We start from the raw sequence: 23,725 nt of genomic DNA, 5'->3' as shown, positions 1-23,725 counted from the left end.
AACCTCAGACTCCTGCTACACACATAATCCCTTTAGACATAAACCGTTGACCAAATCTGGGGCTAGGAGTGGATCCAGCCACACCTAAGCTCCATCAGGAGTTTAGAAAGCTAGGGGGTCTTCTCTGAACCTCATGACTCAACAGGAGGGTCTCCCCTACTTTTTTACATCTCCGATCTCTGTGTAAATCATGAAAAATTCTAACTTGATTTTCCTTTGCATGTTTCTCGCTTACCCTTTTGCATCTTTGGTCTCTGTATAAATCATTCTAGTTTGATCCTAACTTGATTTTTCTTTGTATGCTTCATCCATGCATTAAGGAATAGAGTGAATCTTGCCATTGAGCTTTGTGAAGTCACACTTTTATAAATCCCTATTAAATTGCTTTTGCTAATACCCTTGACGGTGATTCTTTAAGCGGTCCAACCCACTCATTCACAACACCTGGGATTTAATAAAAACAACTTTTTGTTTGTTTTTTGTTTTCCTGAGGAAACGGAAAATTCCTTGTCTCAGGCTGACCTGCAGAAATACATATATTTTTAATTCATTAATTTGGTCTGTGAACCAGAAAGAGAGAAGGGACTTACTCAGCAGAGCAATGAGACACCCAGCTGGGCTTGAGAAGCAACACAAGCCCTTTGTTGGTGCAGAAATGCCTCGAGGGCCAACTTTTAAAATAGCCCTAATTACATTTATATTTATAACAGGAAAATAGGTGGAAGTGGTCAGGAATAGTAGGTAGAAGCACAGCAGAGAAAAAGGTAATATAGCTGAGTCTTGAAAGTCATAGAATTACAGAAAAAATCAGGCTGGACAGGACCTCTGGAGGTCTCCAGCTCAACCCCTTCTCAAAGCAGGGGTATTTCAAAGCTAGTTCAGGTTGCTCAATGTTTTCCTTCTATCCACCCTTAGCTGAATGGAGGGAATAATCTCTTCTCTTGACTCGCTGGCTTTGCTCTTGCTAATACAGCCCACACTGCTCACTCCAGCTCAACTTACTGACCACCAGAACCTCTGCACATCATTCTGACAAAACAATTGCACTATGTGTTTGCAATATACACATGTATGTTTGCATTAATAAATGCATCATTCAGATTATGATAGCAAAATTCTAATGAATTTTATATGAATAAAGTCCAATAAAATCCTAAGAAAGACCCTAAAAAATTCTAATAATATTCACTCCCTGTATAGGAAGTGATTTGCTTACAGTGCCCCATAATATAGATTTTTGGCCTTCTTTCAGTGATCCACATGGCACCAGAGACATGCCACAAGGCAGGACCAGGCATTTGATGGGGAGATCGACTCAGGGCTGGAACAGGACAGCAAAGCCTGGAGTTCTCCCAGGTGTCATGCACCCACAACCATGCCACATCCTCTCCCCAGCTCCCCAACATATGAGGCTCTCAGCAGGTGGTGTGAAATGTGGTAGCATCTTGTGTTGCAAAGGTGATGTGCAGCTTGATGGGAGCATTACCTGGTGATGCTCAATTAGAGCATCCTCAGGATATCCTCCAGAGATCCTCAGGGAAAGGCCCCAGCTGGAAAATGGCAGAAGAACTTCTCCAAATTCCTCAGAAATCTTGGTTTTGCCTCATGGGATAATGACGTTAACTATTAGCCCTACTCAAACCCCAGCATTTGAATTTCAAACTGGATGGAAGTTCTTCTCAATCTTGCATACAAAGAAATGAAAAACTACCCACAGTTCAACACTGCTTCAATGGCATGTCTTTTGTGAAAGAAAACCCAAACATTTGCTAGAAAACTTATTCATTGCTTATTGTAGCTATTCAAGGTTATATAAAATTGATATGTTCCCTTATAAGTGTGGAAAACAATGTTACCCCAAAGCCATATAAGAAAAATCTAGGGAGCTATTTAAAAAATTGATTTTGTCCTTGGCTTATCATAGTGGTTGATGGGGGAAAGTGTATCTTTGCAGTTGAAAACATTTAATAATGAAATATTCAGTGCAGGCCAATTTTCGTACACTCTTTCTCTTCTTGGCCCCCTTTTATTTCTTTGAGCTTCTCCCTGCTCTGCAATATTAGACAGGGTCCCAGATCTCTCAAGCAGCAACTGCACCACCAGCAACAAGCAGAAACTAAGAAAGCTGATTCCAGTCAATGCCAGCCTGCTACCAGCTCAGCAATATTTTGCTGTGGTGGGAACATAAGCTAAAATTTTCTCATCATGGGTGCCTGGAGTTTGCCCCTCTAAATAAAATCCTTTCTGTAATAGGGGTGTAGCTTTCTCAGATGCCAGCAACTGGAAAAGGAGTTAGGCATTCCCAGCACTTCAAAATCTCAGGCCACTTTGGTTGAGTCAGCAAAGCACAGAATATCAAGCTTATTTTAACCATGCACAGAGTTCTATTTGAGACCTTATTTTCCTTCCTACATACCGACTGAGATCTGTAAATATTGACAAACATGAAAAATGGGTCTTCATATTTTATGAGTAAAATACTAGTCCGATCAAAAAGGAAACAACCATCTGCCACTTCGCCTTCCAGATGTTTTCCTAAACATTCTCCATTTTTTCTTCCCAAATTTGTGTTTTCTGAGTACTCCAAGAACTGCCATGATCCCCTCTTGTTTATCCATGCCCAGCTTCAGATTTCCAAGCCTGTTATTTCTTTCCCTTTTTTCTTAGTTAATCTGTCACTCCTTCAGTCAGTGAGTGGAATCTAGCAAACAGTATTGTGTTTTTGGAAAGAATTTGCCTTTTATTATGTTTGTGGTTCAAAGGGTTGTGGCTGGCTTGGCAGCAGTGTTTGAAAGGACAGCTTGTTAATAATTTAAGCCAACACATTGACCAAGGAATTTTAGAAATATCCATGCCACTAGGATGAATTTACAACATTCACTTGAACTGGGAAATAATCATCAATGTTTGGTGGAATCTCTGCTGGGACAGAAAATGAGTGTGTTGTACCTGTGAAGTCACTTTCCAAACGGATAAACTCTCGCCTTTGTACCATACAAAAAAAACCTGTAACCTCAGGGATCAAGCAGGTCACGTATCCTGGACCATTGCAGCTATACTGACCTTTACAGTGTGAAAAACTGAGATTATTTTTCGATGCAGGCAGCTCACTGACTCTGTCTTACATCAGCAGCAGCCTTTGCTGCTGAGCAGAAGGAAGATCACATATGTCATGTTTTATATTCATGAAACAGAGCTTTAAATCCAGTGAAAAGGTACTGCAGAGAAGGCTCTTCTGAACTCTGTTGTAGCTGAATGCTTTAATGAGGTCTTCAGGAAAGATAAAGTCTTTTTTTCCCAAACTTAATAAACCCTCTTTTATGAAAAATTGTTGCAACAAGCAGTGTACCACAAACGGTAAAACTACCAGTCTCCTCACATGATGATCTTTTGTGGACCTTGTGATTCCCCATTAATGCTGCATGCAGGATGAAACCCAGAGACCGGCAGCAGATGTGGCATTGGAGCAGCTATATTGGAGCTGCAACACCCACTCTTGTTCTGAGGTAAGAATTAACAGCCACCCTAACGCCCAGGAGAAACCTAAATGTACAAAAAAATGCAAAAAAACCCCAAGCCTCCAACTTACAACAGAGCTAAGAAAGCAATCAAACTGGCCTTTCCTGAAGCTGGTTCTGACTTCACCTAATAAGATTTCCACAGCTGGAAATATACAACACTGCCACCCAAATGTATCTCACAAGTGAATCTTAGTGTTATTTTCTAATTTTGGTACAGAGGGGATGATACAAGCATTTTTCAGTGGCCGTTACACATTTAAATGATTTTATAATAAGTAAATCCATATATCATTTTCTGTCAATGCTTGAGAAATGATTTTTTTGGCAAAGAAATGTTTGCCAAGGCCAATAACAAACATGTATGTATCAGCATCAAACAAAAATAAGTGCTGAAATTGGCACAGTCAAGTATGTATAAAAGATGTGTTTGCTCATTCCTCCAATCAAGGATCCTCGTTAAATAGTCATGTGACTCATATAAGAGGCTACAATTAAGCAGTACAGCTCACATTTCAAATATTCATGATCAGTCCAGAGAGTCCAAATATAAAGGGAATCATCTCCAAATTTGGCTCACGAACTGGTCTGAGGAAACGCTGTTTGCTCACTGATATTAACACAGCTGGGAAGAGGTGCTACATTTCTCAAAACTACTTTTATTGATTATTTCCTCATCCTCTGAGGAGGACGGAAAACTTTACTTAAAAGAATTGGCTAGAAAAAGTCATTTCAGTAAAACTGGACTTTTTTTCTCTTTTTTTTTTTTTTTTTGTTGAATTAGAACTGTTTCCAAGCAAATGTATTTTTGTTTTGGGAAACTTTGAAACCAAGCATGAGGTATTTAACATTTCAATTTCTTTTCTCTGATGTCATTCTTATTGCTTTCACCATTTTGTCAGAGGGCCATAGTGACTCTGTACAAAACCAGTGCAGTTATCCATAGCACTGAATGACGGTGATCCCAAGGTCAAAGCAGAAGCTGAACCAGCACTTGTACAAAGGCATTACAACCTCATCCTAGAGAGGATACACCTCAACAAACACAGCTCTTTTCACCCTTGCAGGGTGTCGGGATGTATTTCTACACCTCACAACTGCCTGGCTCAGCCAGCTTCCCCTGTAAGATGCTCCAGCCACCTCTCACCCCAACTCCCAGCATACTCCCATAGTCTGCTCTGGCTTTTGGTAGCAAACATTTTACAAAGGTATTTAATAAGATGGGCCCCAAGACTGACTGAGGAGCCCCACCAGCAACTCCCACACTGCCTGAGTAGTCTGCTTTCAGCATAAGCTGAAGCATGCCATGGCTGTATTGCCTTCCACCTTCTCCAGCTCAGCCAGTAATTTTCCATGTAGTACTGGGTTTTACACTTCACTGAAACCCAGTCAGAAACCAATTGGTTTCTTACTGAAGTAAACTATCAGGTTTGTCTTCACAGTCCACATTTATAAATCAATGATGCATTTTTCCAATTTCCTTTTACCTTAATGTTCTTAACAATACTAATTAGATCAAATTAATAAGCTGGCACTTGCTGTATCTTTTTCCCTTTCCTACTTCCCTGGATGCAGGCACTATGCTGTTAATCTCCAACTATCATTGCACACTTCATCTTCTAGAATTTCTCCCCACCGAGCATGCATGTATTCAAAATCCTTAGTTAGTACTCTTTTGTGCTCTGTTTGTCCAACTTAAGCTATTGAATGCTATGTTTAGGTTTGTCTTCAGGAGTCAATTCACCCCCCCCCCAAGGAAAGCAGGGCTTTTCCTGAAAAACAAACAAAAAGCTATTTTTCTTTAAAAAAATAAATAATTACCATCAAAAGACACTGAAACACAAAAATATCAGCCATTCCTACTTTTCTGTGATTCACGGTTGGTGTGCACTTTCAAAGGGTAACAGAAGAAGCTGCTGATTTGAACAGGATGGGGACCAAACTAAGATGGGAAAAGAAATTATTGTATTTCCTGCTGCCACCCCTCAGCTCAGCTTACAGACTCCCCCAAAATAGGGCCAGAAAGGCCTGAAAGATATCACCTAGCTCCATTGCTGGCCCTAGCCAGCAGTACCACTTCCTATGTGATCTGGGTGATGTCCCTCTGCACTGCCTGTACAGCTCTCCAGCAATGGAGCTGCAGCCACTCCCTACAGTTACCTGTGTTTCTTTATCCTACATGTCTACATTCTCCAAAAGTTTTTTCCAAATGATTAATCTGATTCTGTTATGTTGCAACTGAAGCCACATCCATTCCTGCCCACCACGCACCTGGAGATCAGGTTAACTCAGGCTCTTTGGGCTTTCATGTACTTAAAGACTGCTCTTGTTCTGTCCCCTGGTGATTCTCTCATTTAGCTTAAACAAACCTAGTTCTTTCAATCTTCCCTCCTAGATCATGTTTCCCAGCTGTCTGATCACCCTTGTTGCTCTCCGCCATACTTTCTGCATTGCTCCTGAAGTGCTGTGCTCTAGACTGGACACTGCTCTCCTCCCCAGGCCATTTGCTGCATCATGCACACAAAACCCACATCACCATATCTCAGTGTGGCATCTGCCGTTTAGCAACAGCAAAACAGCACAAGCTTTGCAGCTTTGTTGTGACCCTCAACACCCCAATGCTTCTCTGATGGACTCATCTGTGGTCTCCCATCCTGTGTTTATGAAGTTGGCTCTTCCTGCTGAGATGCTCCGTCCCTGCTGAACCCCCTCCTATTTATTGAGACCATTTAAACGGATGGCCAAGATCATTCTGAGTTTTCATGGTCTTCCTTGTAGTTTCCCAGGGTAAGCTGTAGGAGCTGGGAGAGGTCGGCCAGTCTCCAAGGGTCTGAAGAGCAAAGCCAGCACATTGGGTCCTGCTGTGGCACAGCACTCCTCCAGGTAGTACTTTCATGGTGAAAGGTTGAACAAATTTGTCTCTGCCTTGAAGAAGGAGGATTTTATGCCCTTCCACTTGAATAAAAGAAATAATTGAAAAAGTAAAACGCATTGAAAAGCTTTTTTTAAGAGAAATTATGTTAATAGCTCCAACTAAACAAAGGGTTGGGGGACTTGGTTTTGCTAGGAAAGTCTGCTTCCAGAACTCATGAACACAGAAGAAGTGGACCTGCTGAGTTTCTAAGCTTAACCCCCTACCACTACAAGCATCACATTACCTCATTGCCTCCACAACTGATGAGAAATCCATCACTTGAGAAATCCACTCCTTAGAGTAGTTCAGATTTCTTTTTCTTGCTATTCATTTTTCCCTCCATCCTGACTTCCTCTCCTCCCCGGCCTGAACGCTCCTGTCCAATTTATACAACTTTATTCTTGTGCTTACACTGACTTTTAGTGTAGCTCATTTCTCCTGGCTGTTTGCCCCAAGCTCCAGGAGCAAATACCCCTTTCCCTCTCAACTTTCTGTTGGACAAGGTTAGAAACCAGCTCCTCTAACCCGTCTTCTCAGAAGTTGGTTTGTACCTGGCACAGCAGAGCAGCTGTGACCAGAAACCTGAGCAACTAACACTGCAGGCAACATGGTGCTTTGCTCACATCTGGCTTTTTCATTTCTAAAGGCTACAAAAGCCTGGGGCACCTGGTGCTGGGTGCAGGCAGGAGCAGAGGACTCCTGGGAAACCTTGGATCTTACCTACTCTGGCAGTTACCACCATCCAGCTAAATGGATCTGAAGTTGGTTGAAAATGTCTGGAACAGCCCTTTTTTTTCTAAAATGCTGGTTAAAACACACAGCACAGCAAGGCTGAGGAAGCGGTTGTCATTGCAGCTCCAAGCGCAGGGTTGGGAAAGGGAACCTGATGGTTTCTAAAGACTTCACTTGCTGCTCACAGAGGAGCCTGCATTGCTTTCCTGCTCACACAAAGTGTGAGCTTTTAAAAAAGAAGTTGTCTTGTGGAGAGCCTGAGAAGAAAGAGTCAGATTTGCTGTCTTCATTGGCTTTCCTTCCCTTGCTCGGCACCAATAGGCAAGTCACATTTTTAAGTGAGTAAGGGAGGGAGCAGTATATAATTATTTGAATCCAAGGACACTGGGCAGCTGCTAGGTTGGGGAACACTGTTCGCTTCATGCCACCTTCCGCACAGTGGTAGCAAAGTCATCTGCCATAAAGAGAGAACAACCTGCTTGGTATTATAGTTCAGCAGCAATTAGATGGGCTGGACCAGGAGGCAACTTCATTTTCACCAGTGACAGAGAACCAAGGTCACACTCCTGTTGAGTGCATTAAATAGGTGCTAACAAATCCTACTTGCTAGTGCACTAGCTCTTGGATTTAATGGGTATTTTCAAGCTGAGAGTAAAGTGTGTTGATGTCATTGCTCTTCAGACAGCAACAGCAAAGAATAAGTCGTAAATGCAGGGTTGAAATTAAGCATACTGACTGCATTGTTTGTGTTTTTCCTGACATTAGCTGGAAGTGGAGCTATTATTGCAAAGGAAATTCTGTCCTGTGGGAAAATTTCATATTATTTTCAATTTTCTTTTCATCTCAAATCAAGGGGAAATAGAAAACCTTTCTATGGAAGAGAAAGCTCCACAGGAAAAATGTTTGGAAACGTTGAAACATGTTGCCTCAGCAAATTTAGCAATGTCAGTAGTGATGGCAAATAACACATGGTATTCCCTCTATGTTGTTCAGCTGGAACAGTGAATGCCTTTGCAAAGCATAACTAAGGATCCTCGATATGAATTTAAAAGTGAAAAACAGGCAGGAAAAAAAAAAAAACAACCCTATCTTCATGCACCTAAGTAAAAATAGCTGCCCTACATTTTTCAGGAGAGAGGAGTGACTTTTTGGAGTCTCAGCCTTAGAGGCCCCATAAACTGAGTCACCTATGATGAAGCTGAGACCCCTTTGGAGCAGCCTGGCACTGTCTGGGGCTCAGCAGACCCAGACCTAGTTCAAATGCAGCTGCTGGGGACTGTTTGTAAGACCCTTCACTTCACTGTGCATCAGTTGTCCCATCAGCAAAATAGTAATAAAGGTATCTACTTCCTTACACCTCCCCAGAATGCACCCTGAGGAACACCAGCTTAGTCTTCCATTCCGCACTTTTCATCGTCTCTTGGAAAGCAAAGGATGATGTTGGCAAAGAGCTGGCCAAGAAAAAGCAAATAGAAACACAGAGACATTATAAAGCAAAGCTCCAAGTACTACAGTCTTGCTAAACTCCTAGTTCCAGTAAATACCAAAGACCCAAGCAGGTTATGGGCAGGGGAAGGGGACAACTGACTGCTGAGAAAGTGCTGGAGGATGTGGCATTTCCATTTCCAAGATGTTGCTGATACGCTGAAAAATCCCCTTTCTGCTCATTTAGCACAGCTGGAACTTTGCTAAAATCAAACCCTCCCTGTGAAATATTTTTTGCAAATCAGCACATTCCGCAGCACATTTTTCTTCCCTTGGCGGGGAGGGAGGCGTCAGGAGTTACCACCCGGCTGTGATGACACCTCATAGGAACAGTCAGAAGAAATTCCTGAAATCCTTATTGCTGAAGCTCAGGCTTTGACCAATATAGCAGAGGGACCGTGTCCACTCACTGCTAACAGCTGCAGGCAATTATCTGCAGGCTGAGATGGGAAAATATGCAACATATTTTATACAGATGTCAGACTAAGAGAACAAGTAGTAGAAAAGGGAGCGACTGAAGCTGGCACTTCTGGGACCAGTTCACAGAACTGTGTGGAAACAGTTCAGGATTCATCCTGTGCAGATCACATTAGAAATTATCTTGATGACAAAGGAAAAAGAAATGAAGCTATTCTGTGCATCTTCCTACTCTTCAGGGTGCAATCAGAGCACATCTTCAGCACTGCTATTAGCATTCCTCCACCAAAGAAGTCTCAGCAAAGCATTGAGCTCACATTTTCAAAGATGATGCTGGAAAGCTTCCCAGATTATATATTTTCCTCTTTAATTTATACCTCTGAGGATAATGCTAATCAAGGAGGCACTGAAACTGGTGAAACATCCTCGGATCCAGGTTGATTTATTATCAGTGGTTGCATTATTCGCACTTGGAGAACGATGCTAGTATCCCAAGCTTCCAGAAAAAAAATCTTGTTTGCTGGTAGGTTAGCAAATAAAAGCTGACAATGTACTTGCACAGCAGATATGCATAACTGCATTGCACAGTATGATTCATCTGCAAAACATCTAGCATGCTAGATGCTTGATTTAAAGTAGGTTAGAAGAACGATTCATTAAAAAGCAAGAGCACAGAGAGAGGGGGGTGGAAGAAGCCCAAACTCTGAAATCTCCTACTGGGAATGATATATTTTCTTCTCACTCTTTGTTCAGCCCTCTCTCCTCAGGTTGCTTTTGAGTAGAGTTTGGATGGCATAGGGATGGACAACCATGTAAAAACACATGTAGCTAGACAAATATTACAAGTGCTGTCTTCATGGCCTGGCAGATCTACCAAATATTCTAGGGATTATATATGGTCTGTTTACCACGTTTGAAGTGAGAAGAGATTGACTATATTTCACACAGCATAAATCCCCAAGCCTGTCTCCTTAGCTCTGACCTGAACTTCTAGTACACAGCAACTGAATTATGAAGGCTAATGTCAGAAAGACTTTGAAGGAAAAAAAATTCCCAAAATGGCAACTGGCTTTTACTATGATAGCTGCTCAGATGATCCACTGTGATCTCCAGTGGTATTTTTTAGGGCAGAAGAAAAAAAAAAAAAAAAAAAAACAACAGAAAAAATCTGTGTGACATGGCAATTCTAAAATAGAATAGAGAACTTTGCAGGGCAGAATTAGTGCTTTTAAAATGAAATTTATGTGTATTTAGAATAAATGTCCTACTATAAAACCAAATGTAGAGATTTCTAAACACTGTTGCCAGACAAATCAGGTGAAACATATGAATTGATTTGGGAATAATTTGAAAATATATACACTGATTTGTAATATGTCACTATTTTTTAATTATTATTTTAATCCATGTATCTCTTGTGGAAAAATTTTTTTGTCTGATGGCAAGTTTTTTAAAAAATTTACATTTCAGGAAATTCAGTCCTTGTTCCTGGCATCAGCAGAGATAGGTATGCATTTTCAAAGGCAGAGTTCCTATTTCACCCATGTAAAAGTAGCCCAGTTTTTACTCAGTGACTCCACATTTGTGCATGCAACCAATTATCTGCTTGCTTGACTTTTCAATCCTGTATGCAACATACCCATGTTAAACACACATGAAACTTTTTAAGTAGAGAATTAAATACAAGCTACTAAAGATCTACTACAAATTGTTCAGTGATGTGAAAATCCTGTCTTGCCTGTAACCAAGATGCCACTTACCAGCCATTTTGATATAAGGATTTCTGCTTAGCGAAAGTGATAAAGAGAGCTGCTGCATAGAGGATCCAAAATTCTATTTTCTTTCATAAGCAATGTGTTCAGAAGAGGTTGAGTCCTCTAGGACTTCTCCTGACTCTCACACATCTTCTTGGAGCTTCACCTTTGGGCCCAACACCTTTCCTACAAACTAATTATGGTCTGAGAATCACAGATTATACACACAGACTTTCAGGATAACCAGGAGGTTCTGAGAAATCAATTCAATATTCAACCACGGTGATACTTTTGCTAGAGCAGTAGAGAAAACAGCAACATGAATGCTGCATTATGACTTTTTTGAAGAACTGCAAAAGCTGCAAAAGAGAGGAATCAGCCCCAGCTTTAGGTCAGCCCCATATCAAAGGCAACTGTCTCAATTAAAGTTTAGTGCACAGCAATCAGTTTAGAGCATCTATTTGGTCAATGATGTTTACTGAAGATACAAACCTTTGTACTAAAAAGGAAAAAAAAACAGCAAACTGGCAAGCAGGGTACATCCTAAGCCAGAGATGAGCACTAACCAGGAGATGAAAAAACGGTGAGCAAAATAGGGATACAGATTTTTATAACTTTTAGAACGGGTGAGAGAAGGCATTTCCCTTTTTACTACAAATAACATATGATTACTCTTCATATCATACAGCTACACCTGCACAGAGAGGAGTTAAGCCTCTAGTTCAGCTGAAGTGCACATTTGATTTCCAGCATGTTGCATTGCGCTTCATTGCTGAAGTCAACAGGAATGAAAATATCCTGAAATGCAAAACATTTCCTACGCACACAAGCAGCAAGTGCGTCTCTTTTGCCTCTAAATTAAGGACATCAAGGGAAAGACCTAATTAAGACTTATTAGAATTCAGACCCTGCCGTACATCAGTAGTCAGCGGAGAGATGGTACCTGTGAAACCTCATTGCACGCTCCCACAAAGCACATAGGGATGCTACTCAGTAGATCGGAGCAGAGATGGGACACTGTGTTCCCCAGATCTGCCTGCTGCAGGTTTTCACCTCCCGCCCCAGCCATGGCCTCAGCGCATGTTCCTGGCACAGGGAGGGGGACACAGCTGACCCGAATATGGGTGAAAAGTTGTGCAGTGGTGGCAGACTTACAGCAACTTTTAGGCTTTGCTCAGGATCTAGACCTTTGGCCTGCCAAATAAGCTTGGGATTAAAAGCATTTCCAAGCAGAGCTGCTCTGCTGGCTATGTGCATGTCAAGACCTATATAGGGTGAGGGAATCCCAGCCTCCCTGGCATGCAGAATGCTGTCTTTGGTGGGTGTAGGCATCCTCCCTGCATCAGCCTTGCTACCTCCAAGTTGGGTGGTGGGATTAGGCCTGTAAATGGCAAAACTCCCTTGCTGATTGCAAGCCATAAATGCAGTCTGTCTCTCCAGCAATTCCTTTACAGGTGCTCCTGAGTGCTTTTGGGAGCAGTGTGTAAGGGGCCAGGCTCAGCAGAAGAAAATCAGTAAAAACTCTGATGGCTCAGGCTGTCTGCAGCCCCCCTCTGCACAGCTATGCTGCAGAGGCTGCCCAGGGCAAGGATTTTTAGGCTGTTTGGTTGTACAGCCAGTGACTAACGCAGCACAGTCAGGGAAAGTTTGGGGATGTCGTTCAGATCTATAACTTCTGCATCTGTGGCTTTGCAACGTGCACATGAAGGGTGCTTCAACGGGGTGAGGGACGGCCACCCTGGGCTGTGTTTGGGAGACAAAGCACTGCCAGCACTGGCAGCCAGAGGCTCCTGCTCGGCCCCATGGCCAGAGGCTGTGTCCCTGTGCCGTGGTTCCTCCTCCTTGGCCATGGGGCTCACCCAGGGGTGCCCACGTGTGCATCTGAGACATGGACTGATATTTGCATGGAAAAAAACTCAGAGACAAGAGAAGCACAGGATCCCCAGGGTCTGGGAGCAGGAAGGTTTCCCGCCTGACAAGGCCACCCCATACATTTGCTTTTTACTGGCTGCAGTTAACAAGCCCTTCAATGTCTTTAAATCTACCAACAATAAATCAGCTGCAGTTAATAAATTCAGCACTCCTGAAAAATAAGATGTAATTCATGTCCTGAATGGCACAGTAAAGCCTTGAGCTGACATAAGTCTGCGAGTCTGCAGAGTCACCCCGGCGCAGACAGCATCCTTCGGCGAGCATCCTCCCGCGCTCAGTCCTCACCTGTACCCAAGCAAACACCCCACTGCAGCACCACATCTGGGACAGGAGCCACAGCTACACGAAGGAGACGTTGGGAATGCCGCAGCTGTTAGCGGCAATTGTGTCGAAATAATCTCTGAAGAACTGGCTACCTTTTCTGATACAAGATCTCATGATAATTGGAGGCTGTATCAAGGGCAAGCATCTCATTACAGCAGTGAAAGAAATATTCAAAGAACTCTTTTAGCAGCTGTTATTTAAATAAAGATGGAAAAGCCCACTTTTAAGGAATATTAAAGTATAAAGCCAATGCTTATGAGGTAACAGCTTAATATTTGAAAGAGACAGGCTTATAAAGGCTGTAGTCATTTCCAACAATTTTTAGTCTCACCTGGACATACACAATAGATCAAAAGAAACAACACAACATTATAATGACTTTCATTCCAAGTTTTCAATGTCTTTAAATGTTAATTTTCACAGTGCTGTAATGAGATAGGTAAGTGCTGGTATCTCCATTTTACACACAAGTGACCTGAAGCAGTCTGATCTAATGGGTAATAAAGCCAATTTATCCATGATCTATCTTCTACTTCATTTATCCCTAAATTCAGCAAAACACATGCTCACCTTTATGTGTAAGACCATCCCAATTTTTTAAAGCAGTTAAGAATGCACTTATGTTCCATATAATTAGGATCTTAAATACTTTATTGAAACAAGGAGGACTGAAATAGATGATTAAGGTCCCCTCTATTTCGAGTCTTGTCTTGCAGGTGAGTGCCAAGAATTTATTCTCACTGTTGAAGGTATGGGGTTTCTTAGAGGAATAGGCTGACCATAAATCCAAAGTATCTTAAAAAACAATACTAAACGTGGGGTGTGTTCTTGAGTGCTGAATCATGCCAAGTCTACAGCAGTACATATATTTACTTTCCCTAAATTAGAAAAGTAATTACAAATAACGCTTCATTACTTGAAACATGGTTTGCTATGTGATGGCCGCCTTTTCTTTTGAAAAAACCCACCAACCAACACAAGAAAAACAAGAATCCCCAGAATTTTCTAAGCAGCCCTAATCTGGCAGTAGGAGAATACAGCATGAAAAACAGACACAAGGACATAAACGCTACATTATGAAATGCTACAAAAATGAAAAAGGCTTAGTGCGTACTTGGCCGACTTTAGAGGTACTGACTACTCTAGGAGGGAAAGTGAGGCAAATTCCTAAGAAGTCACCCATTTAAAAACCTCCATTCCCTGTTGACGTGGTCCTGCAGCACAACTCCTTGGGTATTTCAGGAATTTTGAGCTAAAACACACGTGCACAAAATAATTAGGTCTTGGGGCCAAATCAGTTCTCGGGGCCTAAAGCAAAGCCAAACGCTAGTCCTGAGCATCGCGGGTCAATCTAGGCCATGCAGTTGGGCTGACATTCTTTCATGGGACAGTCTGTGAAGACACTATAAACAGACCTATGGGATCTGCCCAAACTTTTCCAGGAGGACTGAGCCAGAGGCAGCACCCAGGCATTTGCTGGGGTTGCCATCCCCAGGCAGACTGAAAGTACACGCTGAGTGTGCATGTACCGCACACTACAGTTTTGGGGGGAAAAATAAGGTGTAAGACATATCACTGAATGGCATTTCCAGAGCTGCAGAAAAAAGGAGGCAGATGTGCCTCCCAGAACCCTTTCACCACTGAGATACAGTGAATGACCCAGCTAAGGGGATGCTCACAGCCCAGGAAATACTGCAATATGCAAAACCCAATGCTTGCTGCAACTGGGACATCCAAAGCCTCTCCCCTCCATGCTGTTCTCCTCCTCCCCAACCTCTCTTCCTCAGTTCCTCGCTTATAAATAAAACATTTCATTACCAAGTGAGGAAGATTAAAATAAGGCAGGTGAGTCACCCTCCCTGGTACTACTCTGCTCTTTCATCTGCCTCATCCTCTTCCTCAGCCCATTTGCAGCCCTGAAGGCTGAAGAAAATTCATCAGCATGGAAGTCAAAGCAGGAATGGAGCTATCTGCATCCCTGTGGGGAAAAGGACAAAGCTGCATTTTGATCTGTATGGAGTTGAGAACTACACTGCTGTACAGATTTTAAACCAGGAGATTTTATGGACCTCTGATAGCACTTTTCACCCCCAGAAGCACAGCACTTGCTGGAGGAGCCCAACAGGAGTCGTTGCTCCTACTTTAACCAAGTGGGAATGAAGGATGGTATTTCAATAGGAATTTTTTTAGATGACTGATTGTGGGCTGTGATGAAATGGCCACTTTGTCAAGCTTCATGAGAATTACAGGAACAGAAGGATCCAAGAAGAAATCTGCTGTGTTTCTGTCCCTCTCTGCAAATCTGCTTGCTCTCACAAAACCCCAGAGAATGGGGAGAGCCTCCACCAAATGATCTCGATCACCTTCACTCACATCAGTACGTCAGAGATTTTGAGGGACTAATCCAGGGAGCAGACAAAAAATAAATTCAATTCTCTAAATCAGGAAGGACTAAAATGTCAATAATAGAATTGGCATGAATATATACTCTTCCAAAGTGAGACTAAATTTGGCCTCAGTTGGCTAAATCTGAGCAAGATTGCCTGGCAGTTGAGCACATATTTCCAAACAGCTGCTTAGGCTCCCTCGTGGCATACGCTTAGGCCAGTGAATCCACTCTATCAAGACTCTCTCTACAGCAACTTGAAAAACCAGGTTTTAGATCTTGGCCTTTACAGTGCACATGGCCTGGAGCAGTACATTGCCATGAACACTTAGGGAGGGAGAGTTCTTGCTAAAGCAATACTTGGAAAGGGGTGGGAAGGCCCCAAAGGGCAACTGAGCCAGTTGTCTTGGGGAACCTGCTGCGTTTGGTTGTGCTGTGACATACCGGAAAAGCATCAGTGCCAAACCCAAGCGGTGCAGATGTTCACGTTCATACCCACTTCTCTCCACCCAGATGAACTACAGGGCTCTCAAGCTACCTGAAAACCATCAAAAACCTCTTTCATGTTGAGGTGTAAAACTGCCAGTAACTCTCCAGTAACTGGAGAGAAACAATAAACTGAGATTTGCAGGTGAAGCATTATCAGTACAAACACAAGCTTATGCTAGGAGCACCTCACTGCAGTTGGCAGGGGCTTGGTGGCTTAGTTCATGGTGAGAGCATGCGGGTACACTGCACACATTTTCAAACTCAACCTCTACAAATCATGTGAATTAGAAATGTTTTTTAAAAATATCTTTACTTAAAGCACTGAGCCTAGAGAGCCTGTCCTTGTCACGGATGTCATGGAGCAGCAGGAGCCAGGACCACTCATGGTCTTGTGTGCTACATCTACACCCATCAGAGCACAAAACACTCCTGGGATTTGGTATCTCACTGCTCCTCGGCAGGCAGAAGCTGTTCCTCCACTCATCTGCCTCATCCAAGCAGCTTCTAGTCGCGCTTTCCCTCCTTGCCTCACTGGCACATACCATATGGGTGCCATTCAGTCCCATAATCACAGGACTTCCATGCCACTGAGGCACCTCAGGGGATCCCAACCAGCTGGTAGCTGCTGTTTCAGAAGGGTTCCCATAGGCCATATTCACCATCCCCCTGCATCCCCACAGGCACGTCCCAGTTATTAATGCCATCTCCTGTGGCACTGGCCACCTCTCCTTTGGGCAGCGGGACCCCACCTGCAGCCTGTCTTTCGAGGCAGCTGGAAATGGGCCAGGATTGCCAGAGATGTCCTGACTGCTGTGGCCAGTCTGAAGGCAAAGAGCATCCTGGCCTAAGTACCAGCAGGCAGGGCTCACTGGCAGTTCTCTCAATCTCAGTTACATAGACACAGCGGTGTACCACTGCTGCCTGTAAATCACCCTACAGATACCAACAAAATGCACAAGGCTGCTTACAGCTTTCCCGATCCTGACACACGAATCACCATTTGTATGAGTTCCTGCCCTTTTTCTCCTCTTTTCCCCCCTAAGCACACCTGCATTGTGGAGGTACAGTCCATTCTTACATTTTGCCATTTCTCTGAAGGAAACCATATGTATTTACCCTAAGGAATGCCTGGTAGCCTGTCTAGTATTTTTGTAAATAATTCTTTTCAAGGAATTTTAATCACTGTTGATGTATAAAACTAAATAACAGAATCTGTGACCAGATGGTGTGTTGGGTGGCATGGGGCTCTTTCCACCAACATGCAACTGCTCACCAGCCTTTCAGGACTACTTCAGTCTCCAGTCCTTGCAAGATCTGCCTGCAAGCAACTCTCACCCTGAACCAAATTCATCTTTGGGAAGGAGAGAAACTCTCCCTTTGAGGGAGAGAAACATTTTCAGCAAAATCCAGGGGCCAAGTATGAAAGCAAGAGAAACTGCTTTGTCCCTGCCCAGAAGCTACTGGAGTCAATCTTCATTGTAGCTCTGCAGGAGAAGCAGATGTGGGATCTGCAGCTCCTTACTGCCCTGACTTTGCTTGAGAAATCTCTGAGCTTTCCATTCCTCATGGGAATTTTTTTCTGCAGCCCCAATCATTGCCGATTTTGGTTGGTCCGAAGAACGAGGAGTGAAATCCATTGCTTTTCATCATTCAGAAACCACTCAGAAGGTTTTGACACAAAGCCAGTTTGGCTCAAAGCTGGGCCCACGGCCAGCTTGAAAATATTCCTGAACCTTTCAACAATCCCTGGCTGGTTTTCAAACTTAAAACAAAGGCCAAGATCAGGGTAAGTTTGCAAATTTTTAGGTTGTATAAGAAAACTTCTGTACAACTTGTGATAAATTCCCACCATTTATTTTCAGTTATTTTCATGCTGGGAGAGTCTCTCGGTCTCCAAACCCTGCTCTTGCCTCAAAGAGCCTAACCATGTTTCTCACAAAAAAGACTGGTCTGAGAGGTATGGAGGAAGATACAGGATGTGTTGGGAAACTACCTGGAAAACATACCATCCAGTTCACTCTTGTTTAGATGCATTGTTCCTTGTCTAAAGTGTCCCCAGGTGCCCTATTTTATAGGGAGTGTTGTAAGTTTACGGCAGATTATGGCAGTGTTGTAAGTTGCCGGAGCTAGGTATCTCCCACTGGGTCCATTCCTACAGCTTAGGAACACAGAGCAATCCCCCTCTGAGAAGGAGAATTAAAGAGTTTTCTGAAATACTTGACAGTTTTAGATATTCAGCAATATGACAGACCTCTTATTCAGCAACTTAAGAATATTTAGTCACACAGAGAGAACAGGGAAATTATTTACTTCCCCCGGTGAAGGGAGCGGGAGCTGCAGCTGACTAGGTAATGTGGAACAGAAATACAGGTGCTGCAGCCACAAACGGAAAAGGCAACTGCATGCACAGGACTGCACTGTTTGGGATGCTGCTCTGTCTGTCATGGTCGGCTAGACACACGCACAACCACATAACAGTTACTTTATTAAACAGGGAGAACAAAATGGAAATGTTTAAAACACATTACTGCTCTTATGATATTGCTAATTTGACAGTCTGTCAATCCACAGCTAGCAAACACCAAAAAGGTCTGTATTGCTCACTTTATCTCCACCTTGCCACAGTTTGACACATGCAAACAAACATGTCTAAAGCCCTTTCGCAGAGGATTCCAAAAGCCAAAAATTAAATTTTTTTGCTTCTCTTTTTCCTTTTCTTTCCTTTTTTCTTTTTCTTTTTTCTTTTTCTTTTCTTTCTTTCTTTCCTTCTTCCTTTCTTTCTTTCCTTCTTCCTTTCTTTCTTTCTTTCATTCTGTCTATTCTGCATTCTATAAGCCTGAATTTACAGATCAGGTTAAGCCTGAAGAAGCCTTCATTAAATGTAAGCAGTATCACACTCATTCAACTTAATGGGGATTTACACAATTTAAGAGACCACCCCTCTTTGTTCTGTACGCTAACATTCAGCATGGCCGTATTTTTATCCATCAGTGAACAACAAAAGCTCACAAGATCTTTTCCCCTTTCTTCATGTCATGATACTGTTGAGGCAACCCTACCTGGAAACCCCAATCCTGCCCCTCTTCACACACACTCCCCCTGCACCTACAACAGCCTTACATTACAAGCCATCTGCCTCTACCTCCAGTAAAAAGTCACGTTTCACAACCCACCACGCAGATCAGCGAATGAGCAGCACATCAGCAGATTAGCTGCCTGCCCAAAGCTACAAAACAGCAAAACATTTCCCACATCAGCCTATGGGCGTTAGATCCTATTTTACTACTGAACTCGGTAGCATCAAGCAGACAGAAAAGCACCAGGGAAACATCCATGTTGAGAGCGCACACATGCACAGATGCACACTCAGTCCCTGAAAAAAACATACAGATGGGTATCAGTGGAATAATACACGTAGTCATGCAGACTGTGTTGTTTCTGGCCAGCTACTCTCTGTGCTGATTGACTGGAGGGGATTAGAAAGGACTCAGCCCAAAAACGCAGTTCCTAATGCTTCTGCAGCTATTGCATAATGGAGACCAATTCCCGTCCCAAGCCCTGACCCTCAACTTACTCAAGACAAGTCAGGCTGTATAATGGAAACATCTACTTCCTAGTGAAGAGGAATCTAGATGGGATCCACCAGCCTCCCCAGGGCTGGGTTATTTGGGTTCTCTGATGGGTGGCAGTAGGAAAGAAAGTAGGGAAGTGTCACCAAGAAGGAAAGAGAGTAATTTTTCCCCAAACATTTCTACCAGGAGCTACTGGAAGCTGAAGCCTTCTGGGGTTCCTTTATAGATATATACCTGCTATTAATACACCCACTAAAGAAAGGAACCCTAAACCAACGGAAATCAAATAAATCCCAAAAGTAAACTGAAAATCCACGAACCTGCAGTCCCTAGCTAAACTAAATGCATCTTAAGTCAAAGACACCTAAAAAAGCAAAAGGAGGAAAACACAGCAACTAAAAAGTCCACAATTAAATGGATGTGTCTCAAAAGCATGCAGGAAACACACAAACACTTCAGAATAGGCACTCCATTAAAAGCCACACGTTTAAATAACATAAGGGGCCATGCAGGAATTCCAGGTGCACGGGGAATAGCTGAAGTAACTCCTTTGAGATCCGTCACTCCAGATGTGTACAGGTGTACAACAGACGAGGACAGAGCCTCATCAAGTCAGGTGAAATCAAATGCCCTCCAACATTTGACTGAAATCTGGATGTCCTGTGCCTAGCAAAGTGCAAAGAGCTTTAGGGAACTTGGCCGGGTCCTGCATTCCCCACCCCCCATCAGCAAAAATTATTATTTGCAAAGGCCGCAATTGCTCGTTATTTTCTGTTTTCCTACATGCGCTCACTAACTCATTAGCAATGTTTCCAAGCAGCCAGGCTGGGGGAAGAACCGGGGAAGGGACGGGAACGAGACAAGCAGGAGATGCTGCTGCCAGGGCCCCTTTGTTGAGCATCCCTGGGTACCCCTCGCCTTTTACCTGGGGATGCAGTCGCCATGGCAACGGGCGGGTGTTCCCTGGCTGAGCCGAAAACCAGCTGTTCCCGCTGCTGAGCCCCATCTCCATCTCGCAGCGGAGCCCCAGCTGCATACTGGTCCGCCCCGTCCGCAGCCCAGTGCACCCCAGTGCCCGACAGCAGCAGGTCCTGGGGGTCCGGCGGGGCTGACATGCTGCCTGCAAGGCGGCCGCTCGTCTCCGGCTCTCAGGCTGCAGCGGGAAGCCACCGAAAAAGCTGCGGTGGCCGCCGGGGGCTGGATGGTGCTGCGGCCGGGCTGGAGGCTGGCCGGCTGCGGGGACTCGGAGCCGCCGCTGCTGCTGCTGTTGCTGTATCTCCACTAGCGCTTATTACGCAGGTGAAAATGGCTTGTTAGTTGGAGCCTTCCAGCCCTTGCGTCACCCTGTGGCTGGCATATCACAGGGCAGGAATCTGCCAGCCTGGCTGCTGCTCTCCCCCGTTTAACTGCTTCGGCAGGGTAGGCATCGGCTTGTGCGTACAAGGGAAGAAGTGCCCCCTTCCAGGCAGGCACACGCCTCCCTCCCCTCTCCTGCGGTCCCCCACATAGCGCGCATCCCCCTCCTCTGCATCCCCTCCTCTCTAGAGCATCCCCCCGAGCCCCACGGCCGGGCTCAGCAACGCGCCCGCCGTGGGAACGCGCCGCTCGTTCCTCCCGCACCTCCGGGCTTGGCGGAGAGGGGAAAGACAGCCCACGGCGAAGCGCATCCGAAAAGCTCCCCAATCCCCCCTCCCTCCGGCAGCCCCCCAACCCTGCGGAAGGAGCCGCGTTCTGCTCCCGAGCACCTGGGGTTGTTTTCCCAGTCGGCTCCCTTCTGTTTGCAGCCACGCCGGAGAGAAGATCACAGCTTATTGCATCTAAATGACACTTGTCAAAATAAACTCACAGCAGGTGTCTGTGTGTGCCTTTTTTTTTTTTTTTTTCCCCCCCTCTTTTTGGTGTGCCATTGTATTTGCTTGCTTACAGAGGTGGTGTGAACTCTCAGGAATCCTTGCTGTTCGGGAAAGCAGCAGTGGCATGAGATATAGCAAAGGTGAAAGTACAGAGCGGGATCTGTGACACTTCTCAGGTGCACTGGGAACCAGTATCCTTGCCATCCTTTTACAGGTGAGGAAAGGGAGTCAGGTAAATGGTACGGGATCATTCCTGCATTGCATGGAGCTCTGGCACTGACAGGTCAAAGTAAGGAATTTACTGTCCAGCAGAAGGACCTCTCTCTCGTGGTATGACAAGTCAAGCTACAAAGTGGAGAGTAATTGCCGCAGCCAGACGACTTCAGCCCCATCTGGCTCTTTGCCTGTTGCAGCAACAGATCTCCAGCTGTGATCTTTATGTCACAGCATCCCCTAGGCATGCTTCAGACCCTCTCCAGCTCCAGCATGCTTATGCTTGGGTTTGAAAACTTAACACGTTTCTACTCTCTCTAGGCAACGGGGGAGGAAGTTCAGGGTAAGCCCACAGTGCAAGTTGAAAAGCTTCAGAAGTAGTCTCCAGCATTTCCATCTGTGTTATCTTCCCAGGGAATTGCCACCCTTATCCTCACTCCAGTCCAAGTTCTATTTCTGGGAGCTATTCTGCTGCTGCCTGAGTCCATGCTGCTCAGTTCCAGCTCCCATGGCCCTTCAAAGATGGGCTCCTTAGCATGGGGGGGTGGATCAGGGACAGGGGTGTCCTTTTGGACGTCTGCAGCCAACGGTGCCAGTGTGAGCAACATGCTTCAGATTAGCCAAATCACAGTGGAAGTGAAGTGACTGATGTGAATGCAGATAAACTCTACTGTCTCAAGCTCTAAGTAGCAAGGGTGATTTTAAAGAGTAAGGCCTTATTCTGATTGGGGTTGCGTGGTACAATTCTATTGTGGAGATACTGTAGGCTAAGACCAGCAAGATTTGGCTTTAAAAATGAAAATCACATGTCTGTTTCTATATTGTCATGAAAAAACACCTCAGAAGTAGCTATAAACCAGGTATACCATCTTCTGTCTGCCCTGTAAGCTCTGATGTCTTGCGGGACAGCTTCTGCAAACATGATTCATGACATACCATCATGAACTGCATTTGTATGCACAAGTGGACCCTTGAGGCTCTGCCTGCCCTGATAGCCATGCTTGAAAACTCATGGTATAGGTCAGTGAGCTAGTATTTGAGGCAGATCTCAACAGACAATGTGGACCTAACCACCAATACCTTCTTGTTCTGAGCTTCCCCGTGTGATTAATTACTGAAAAACAATGACATCAAACCCACTTCTCCCTTTTCTATGATTTACACCCTATTTCAAGATCAGCATTATTATATAGGTCATTTTACTTTTCAGGGCAACATATGCTTTAACACAGCATGCTAGACCATCTGAGCTAGAATAAAAAAACTACTCCAAACCGCTTTGCTGAAATATGGTTATCCAGAGGATAAAGACTACCAGGGAATCTTCTATTTAGCCACTGCTTTGTTAAAACAATTACAGAGGTAAGTGTCACACAACACAGTCTACCAAATTCAGCTTTACGTGTGAGTTACTTCCAGGTAATCCATCCTCCAAAGACACGTGAAATGATAGACAGAAAACGTATGTTTGATACCAGCTTCAAGTTTTTTGATTGAGGGTACCACTATGGAAAAAGCTGCCTGAACCCTGCAGCTCCACTGAACCCCTCGTTGTGAATTCTGACTCTCCTGTAACTCACACATAAAGCGTTTATTAATTAAGCATTATTTAACGTCTTCATGGAACAATGGTGAAAACATGCCCTTCCAGTGTGCTCAACCTGCCTTACATGCACAAGCTCATTAGATTTTCTTTATTTGTTTACGTCAAGATAGGATGGTGTTTGCTGCAGTTCAGTAGCATATAATTTTAGTCATCATGTTTGTATCGCCAAATCCCACACCTAAACCTCATGTCATGAGCAAAGGAGATGAATTTACCTAATTCATGGTTCCCCCTTTGACATATACCATGTCATGTACCACATTTTGTCTGATTATGATTCCTGCAAGATTCTGGTGACTTCAGAGTTACTATTAATGATGTTAATGATATTCAGTATGTTTTCAAAAATATGTCTTCCCATAGATCTTAATACCTGTCCTTGTTCAGACTTCCCAGTTTTCTTTTGTGTCCATCACTCTCTGGGGCAGCCTTATGATACTATTTGAGTGCATCGGTAATGGACTGGGGGGCTCAGGAGAAGGTCTGTAAGAGCACTGAGCCCCTGACAGCTTTGCTGTGTGAGCAATATG

General features: G+C 44.0%; 1 protein-coding gene across 1 annotated transcript in view; it reads right to left on the bottom strand.

Annotated features, from left to right (window-relative positions):
• The window catches only part of RTN1 (reticulon 1), a 122,523-nt gene extending 101,572 nt beyond the window's left edge, over positions 1-20,951 (bottom strand). Inside the window, exon 1 of the mRNA XM_049828635.1 lies at positions 20,449-20,951. Coding sequence (XP_049684592.1) covers positions 20,449-20,638 — 190 coding nt within the window. The 5' untranslated portion in view covers positions 20,639-20,951. The remainder of the gene's footprint in view (positions 1-20,448) is intronic.
• Between the last annotated feature and the right edge of the window lie 2,774 nt (positions 20,952-23,725).

This window comes from Accipiter gentilis, chromosome 25 (genome assembly GCF_929443795.1).
Source record: "Accipiter gentilis chromosome 25, bAccGen1.1, whole genome shotgun sequence".
NCBI classification, from domain to species: Eukaryota; Metazoa; Chordata; class Aves; order Accipitriformes; family Accipitridae; genus Astur; species Astur gentilis.
The sequence above is the reverse complement of the archived record's forward strand: the minus strand, read 5'-3'. Positions and strand labels throughout refer to the sequence as shown.